This window comes from Crocodylus porosus, unplaced genomic scaffold (genome assembly GCF_001723895.1).
Source record: "Crocodylus porosus isolate Cpor-Errol unplaced genomic scaffold, CroPor_comp1, whole genome shotgun sequence".
In the NCBI taxonomy this organism is placed as follows: Eukaryota; Metazoa; Chordata; order Crocodylia; family Crocodylidae; genus Crocodylus; species Crocodylus porosus.
In genome coordinates, this window is record NW_017728918.1 from 65,023,194 (window position 1) to 65,030,945 (window position 7,752).

A 7,752-nucleotide genomic window follows, 5' to 3' on the forward strand; every position below is an offset into this window, starting at 1 on the left:
CATGGCCCTGGCTTCTGCTCCCCCTTCCCCATCACTTACCCTCTGGCTCCACACCCACTCCAGCTCGAGGCAGAGAGCACATGGTTGCTCCACTCCCAGCCTGGCCACACAGAAGTTCTTGCAGGAATGTTAGCTGCAGCCATGCCCCAGAGCCAAAGACAGAATCAGAGATGCAGCCACTGCTGTTGTGTGGCTGGGCTGGAACAATCATATGCTCTGAGCTCTAGGGTAGAGCAGGGCTGGAGCTAGAAAGTAAGTAGCAGCAGTGGTAGGAGTGAAAGGGGGGAGTCAGATGCAGAGGCAGTGGCAAGGAAAAGCAGCATCTGTGGTTGCAACCATGAAGCATCAGTAAGAGATGCAACTCTGCTGCCCTCCACTTGTACTCAGATCCAAGGAAGAGGCTTCTCAACCTGTGTTAAAATTGGGGAAAAGCCTTGGTCTTAGCTTCAAGTACATATGCTAATTTCATAGAGAGTGCAAATACAGTAAAAAAAAACTGTATTTAAGATATTTCAGACAACAGTTATACGATCTTAATTTCTAGTATCCCTATACTTTGAGGCCCTGAGGTTTGTGACTTTAAATGCATTTCAAAATCTTTCAAACTAGCTGCCAACTGTCAGAGAGATCTATCTTAGGCAGGCCCTTAACGCATATTACATTTAAAGCATAATTAAAATGTTAATTCCATCATAAACAGTAACAGTGCTACACATACAACAGATTTATGGTACCATAAAGTGACAAACCAGCCACAAAGATATTCCACAAAATGTGTGGAATGTCTTTGTAGCTTGTCTGTACAGTGCCATAAGCTGAATGTGTATTATGCCCACGCTGATGTTGAAAATGATTGTTTACAGCCAGGTAAGATGCCCCGTTAGGGAACTGCCAAAGTTGGCAGCCTGCACACAGTATTTCTGATCCCCAATCTCAACAACTGTGCATCCTGTCATGCAAGTGTGACATGGCAGGAAGGGTGATTGCTGGGATCAGGGATTAGATCCCCTTACATCATTAACTGAATGTCTGGCAGGCCCCTTAAACGGAGCGTCATTCAAAGCTCTTTTGGTGTTCAACTCCATTAAACACAATTGTCTAAACATCTGTTTTCAATTTCACTGAAAGTGCATATTTATAATAAACACAACACACAAGAATGAGAAATTAACTATAACCAATGACACATTATACAAGAATGCTAAGCGTAAAACTAATCAAAAGTTCCCCAGAGGTTTGATATGAATCCCTCCTTTAGCTGCACAGACAAACTTTGTTAAAGGAAGTTTGAAACATTTCTTTCAAAATGCAACAAATGAATGACCTTTTAAAAATATTTGATATTTTAGAATGAAATGTGATAAGCCCTTTTTAAAAAGCATATTAACATTGCTATTAAACCCACTTTTCTTCCTGTGCATGGTCTTTTTGATGGATAGGGGGAAGGGAGAACAGAAATGCTTCACCAAGTCTTGAAAAGCAAGACCAAAGTGAAGCATCCAGGTACAGTAAAACCTCAGTTCATATTGAATTTACTGACTTACAAATCAGCATTAAGATTTAAAACATTAAGGTCTGCCCATACAATACCTGCTTATTTTCAACTAAGCATACCCTTCAGGCTCCAAAGGAAACAGTAAAAAACTTCTACATATACCATAACTACAATTTTAAAATGTCAATTTTATGCACACAAATTAACTACACAAATTAATCAATCAAATTTTTACTGTTTATTGCATTTGTTTACATGTTTGGGTGTTTTGTTTTGTTTTTGTTTGGTGTAGCTCAACCTGAAGCCACTTGATTAAGCTACATTGTTTTTCAAGATTAAATCATTGCACAGTGATAACTTTGTACATTCATCTGGGTAAATCTTCTGTAGTTTTATCTTTTCCAGTTTATCCCAAATTTAATTGCGGAGATTACTGAAACAGGCAAATCCAAAGTTAACTATCCAAACTGACCAACTAGAAAGGATATTGTGCATAAGGTGATTAATTTTCAGAAATCTGTTTAGAGAGACCAGGCACAGAGTTCTTTTTGAACACACAATACTGAAAACAACCGACAATCTTTCAGGTTAGTTATTCTCAAAATCCAGTTATGCGTTCAACCTTGTAGCTTTAACATGTAACATACAGGTTTCATATTTCCTCAACACTTCAAAAAATGTACCTCAAACCACTAGTTATACAAGTATACTAGAATAAGACTACAGATGAGCCAAACAGTGCTACCGTAACCCATCCAACGGAACTAAAACTACTCAAGAAGCCAATCTCACAACAGTGAAAAAGCATGCACAATGGAATTAAAAGCAGATAGTGACAGGGCATTTAGGTCCTGCACAGAGACTCATCCTGAAGAGTGACAGTCAAGAGTACTAGCTACAATAGCCAACAGAACTAGTACTCAGTACATATATACTGGAGATTAGGGAGAAACTTCATTACCAAATGGTATTATTACACAAAGTTTAAGCAGAGAAATATTTGGGATGTTTTAAATTTGTCATTCAATCCTGAAGAAACTCAAAATTAAACTATGCATAATTCTGCAGGCTCAATTCCACATTAATCAGAAAATAAGCATGTTGCTTTTTAACCACCTGTGAATTTAACAAAAAGCCCTACTGTCCCATGTAAAACACTATAAGCTAATGCAATTTCAATTTATCATTTTCTACATAATGTCACTAACACAGGACTTATTAGCAAAGAAAAACCTCAACACTTACATCAATATGTGGTGAATAAATGGACACTTTAAAGGACAAATTATTTAGTCTGCATACCCACTCGTGACTAAGATGCATTCACGAGATGTAGAATATGTGCACTGTTTAAACATGGATGCTAAGTTTACAGGACTATTCCCTCAATCCAGTTCTTTCTGAAGTTAAAACCTCAAAAATACATGTCTTCACGCAGATCGTGAAGAACTAGAATCAATGTTTGTTCCATCTAGGTGTTGCAATAGGTCCCTGGGAAGCCCTTTCAACAACAACATATTCATCGGGGTTGTCAAAAGCTTCGTAGTGGATTAACAAATCCTGAATAGCACATTCCTCAATCTGAAAAATAAAAAGGAGAAACCATGCATTTTGTAATCAGGTCTGCAAAATAGTAGTGCATTCTCAAAATTAAATTAGTTACAAATAAGATTTAACAGTCCCAAATTAACTACTGCCATCTATAAACTATATGAAAATTCTCAGCTTTATTAAAATACAGGAGCATTTTTAAAACAGCCTACCAAACAAAAATGTTTTAAGGTCTCCCTGCTTTGGGAGGCAGTTATGGGATTTGTATGGTCCTAAGAGATACTACAACTCCTGACTGACTAGATGCCCTCCTCCGGCAGACTGTAGAAGAGGACAAAAACACTCTAGAACCATGATGGGATGCAAAAAAGGACTGACATGGAATGGGACTCCTGAAGCTAAGGATGGCTACTGTCATGAAGACCAGTCCTACATTATGAAAATGCACAGCAAAACGATGCTTTAGTAGCTGATAAACACAGCATCTGAAAAGTTGATTCTTAAAAAGCAATTTGTGGAAGAGCTGGTGAAAAATAATAATATAATTACAGGTGAAAAACCAAAGCACCAGCCCTAGACACCACTTAGAGGGGACAAAAACAGCAGCAGCCTAAGGCACAGAACTGGTTGATATTAGGGCTGTGCAAAGTTTCAGTCGCTGATTCGATTCGGCAGAGATTCAGGCCAATTTGGCAGCGAATCTCCAAATACAAATTGAATCAGGAGACCCTTTAATCTCTCTACATTGAATCAGAACCCTTGGAACCGATTCGGACATAGACACAACTTTATATATATATATTTTTTTTTTACCTACCTCAAGGTACCTGGTGGCTTGTAAATGCTGCAATGCTGGAGTAGATGGAGCATCTCACGGGAGTGTGGGGACGGTCCCCAACACACTCAATGACGGACCCGGAAGTGGACCCGAAGCACTTCCGGGTCCACCATGGAGCGTGCAAGGACCCCCTTCCCCTCTATCCCCTGGCTTGGCAACTGGTGCCTTCTGGGTTTGGGTGGGGGGGCACCCAGGGTCCCCCTGCAGCTGATCGCCAAGCTGGGGGGGGGAAAATCCCCTGCATGCTTGGCAGCAGACCTGGAAGTGGACCAGAAATGCTTCCAGTCCACTTTCAGGTCTGCCACTGAGCATGCAGGGGGTCCCACTGCATTCCTGTGAGACGCTCCATCCACCTCACCATCTCAGCATTCACGAGCCATGCCCGGTACCTTGAGATATGTAGAAAAAACATTTAAGGCTGTGTCTATGACTGAATCACTGATTCTCCGAATCAGCGTCCAATCTTCAAATTCGGATTTCGCCAAATTGAATTGGGACAGTGATTTGAATCAACGAACTGAATCACTGCCCCCCGAATCGGACAAATCTAAATCCAAATTGAATATGGCCTGTATCACACACCCCTAGTTGATATGCTTCGGATGGAAAACCTTTGTGTTACATTAACTCCCAATACAGCTTCTTCTACCTGAATCAAAGCCAAAGGTTTCTCTCTGCTTCTGGTAAGTGCAGCCTCTTGCTGAAGCTCCTCCTCTACAATTGATGCAAATGTGATAGGTGCCATTGCAGTAGAGTTATTCACGGATGCTGCTAACCAGGGACTACAAAGATAAAAAGTTGCGCTTTAAGGTATAATTATCAACATTCTGAAACAACATTATAGGACATATTTTGTGCTATTTTAACTAGTGCAAGAGATCAAACTTACTTTTGACTTTCCAGCTGAGGAGAATCAGAAATATTGTTTTCTTCTGCACACGTTCTGGTCTTGGTTGTGCACCTGGTGAAGAGTGGGAGCAGAGGGAAGGGAATGAAATTTACTCACAAAAGCATTCCTCTGGTACACAGTAATACTGTTAGAAATCCTCAGACTTAGTCCATTGAATATATTATAACAGAAGTAGGAATGAAATAGGCTGAAGGGGGAATCTCAGGTCAGGTTATATTTAAGTGCAATATATTGTCAGAAAAGGGAACTCTTGATCAGTACAATTGTAATCAAGTTATAGCACGGGTAATAAAAATTGGCATTTCCTAACTTTTAAGTTCTTGGTTTGGCAAATAAATCTCAATGTTGTCTTGTTAACATTAAAAGATTTCCAGCTGTGCTGCTCAGTATAAATATAGGTTCTAAGTCTGTTCAAAAAAAAGTAAGGATGTGGCCTCCAGACTGAAAACTGTCTTGTGTTCTTATTAAACATCCACATAAATAATAACCGCAGCATTAAATGAACTGCACAGTAATAGGATATTATTTTCCTAAGCACATGTGAATTAAGCCCCGTCACACCCTACACTTAAGACACAATTAACCCGCTAATCACATCTTAAATAGTGACCCAGTCACATGTTCAGGCAAGTAATGACATCACAAAATGCAAAACCAGTCACAAAATTATTACACAAGATATGTAAAAACTTTGTGGCTGGTTTCCATCACACCTTAAACTGCATAAGTGACAGGGTCCTTACAGGCCAAGAACAGTGAACTTTCAATAAACAGCTATATTAAAAAAAAAATTTCCCCTGCGTAAGTGATCTGGATTCTGCTAAATTATATGTGAAGGCAGAAAATCAGAATTAAAAGAACAGAAGCAAGGCAAGAAAAAAAACCCCTTCTGGATATCAGAAAGCTATTCAGTAAACATGTTAAGAGGAGGTTAATACAACTTCTTGGATTTAAGCCATAGGTGAATTTACAGTACATGTGGAGAAAGGGTAGGGGAAGTTCTGATTCTGTTATCTAGAATTTTATTACTAAAATATGCCCATTTTTAAGACTGACTCTTAACTGATGTCAAAAGAAGCCACCATTTTACATATGTAAATCTAGATTGCACAAATACTTTAAGAAAGGGGTATCAAACTCACTTTGTGACATACGGCCTGGGGTGGCATCACTGCAGCAGGGAGCTGCTTGCTGTGGTGGAGGTAGCGCAAGCTGCAGCAAGCCAAATAGCCTCAGACTGAATGAGGGTGCTGTTGGCATGGCCTTTGCCACCGATGAACCTTGGAAACCAGGGCAACAGATTCTGCAGCAGGTTATGCCCACTGATAGTCACGCTCCCAAATTCCCTGACCCAACAGTAGCGCACACAATGAACCAGAAGGTCTGCCTGCATGTTGGTTGAATTCCATGTTTGATATCATAACCCTAAAGCTATCAAAACAATTCTAATGGGAAGATATCCATCCTAAATAATATAATCTCCCTCTACATTAGATATACATCTGGCAATATGCAGTACTGAGAGATATACAAATAAATACAGCAAAAGCTTTGTTATCCAGCATCCATAGCCCTCCCCCGCTGTGTCCAGCGTGCTGCCGTCCCTCCCGCTGCATCAGCATGCTGGGGAACAGGGAGATGGCCCCCGTGCAGGCTGCTATGCCCCGGACCATGGGGGCTTGGCGAAACTGGAAGTGGCACAGTGGGCACTTCCGCTTTTGCTTTTACCTTACAAGCTAGCATGCCGGTTAATAGAGCATGCCAGTTCGTAAGGTGCCAGATAATGCAGCTTTTACTGTAGTGAAATACCAACTTAAAGTGTTTGCAAAATAATCATAGAGTATTGTATCTGTCAATCATATATCATTCTGTGATAGAAAGACACTGTATTTTACCAAACTCCTAGAATATATTCTGCAATTAAATAGCCACAAACTGTATGAGAGTGAATCCTAGGAAAAAGTACCCAACAAGATCCACTGACTGCTGAATTCTGTGTGGAGTGATCACGGAGTTCTGGCTTCCTGGCCTTCCACCATACCTAGACATGCTGCATGAGGGGGACTGTAATAAAGGATGGATAGACTGTGAGAAGCCATATTACATCCTACACAATGGCTGTATGCATCTGTTTCCCTCACACCACATTCTTCAGGATTCCTCCCTTCAGACATATATTCCAAGGACAAGAAGAACTAACTCACTGTTGAACAGGGAACAGAAAGTTTCAAGTGTGACTAAAAAGGAATCCATCAAAACATACTTCTAAAGAGAACAATGTTTTATGTTTGGCATAAAAACAGAACTTGGAGTTCCTAGTTTGACAAGTGTGCCGAAGGGACAGAAACATATGCAAGATAAACAAACTGCCTAGTAAACCCAAAAAAGCGTAAGTGGATCTTCTCCACTCTGAGACATCAAAGTTCACTCTTCCCAAGATCTCAACTGAGTCTTGTACTCACATCTTCCTCACCCATCACAAGATAATTATGGACCGCCAATGTAATGCAGCCAGGAAAAAGGCAAATGCAATCCTGAAATATACCACTGGTATACCAGTAGGTATTTCCAGTGGAGCTAGGACATATTAATGCCATTATGCAAGAAGAGATGTCATCCAGAATACACAGAGAAACAATTTATAATAAGCTAACAGACAATGCTGACGTAAGAATGTGTGTAAAAAACTGGCCATAAAGAAATTTATGACTAGAAATTAGCAGGTATCTTACCATTAACGAAGTGAGGTTATGGAGCAGCCTTTCAAACAGAATAGCGGGACAGAACAATATGCAAGTTTCAACACAAAGCTTGACCACATTATGAAAGAAAGATTTCATAGATTTCATAGACATTAGGGCTGGAAGGGACCTCGGGAGGTCATCAAGTCCAGCCCCCTGCCCAAAGGGCAGGAAGTCAGCTGGGGTCATAGGATCCCAGCAAGATAAGCATCCAATT

At 40.3% G+C, this 7,752-nt stretch overlaps 1 protein-coding gene across 1 annotated transcript in view; it reads right to left on the reverse strand.

The window, feature by feature from the left end:
* Positions 1-1,663: 1,663 nt before the first annotated feature.
* The window catches only part of IBTK (inhibitor of Bruton tyrosine kinase), a 94,306-nt gene continuing 88,217 nt past the window's right edge, over positions 1,664-7,752 (reverse strand). Inside the window, exons 26-28 of the mRNA XM_019538164.1 lie at positions 4,774-4,845; positions 4,534-4,666; positions 1,664-3,076 (exon numbers count right to left, since the gene is read on the reverse strand). Coding sequence (XP_019393709.1) covers positions 2,951-3,076; positions 4,534-4,666; positions 4,774-4,845 — 331 coding nt within the window. The 3' untranslated portion in view covers positions 1,664-2,950. The remainder of the gene's footprint in view (positions 3,077-4,533; positions 4,667-4,773; positions 4,846-7,752) is intronic.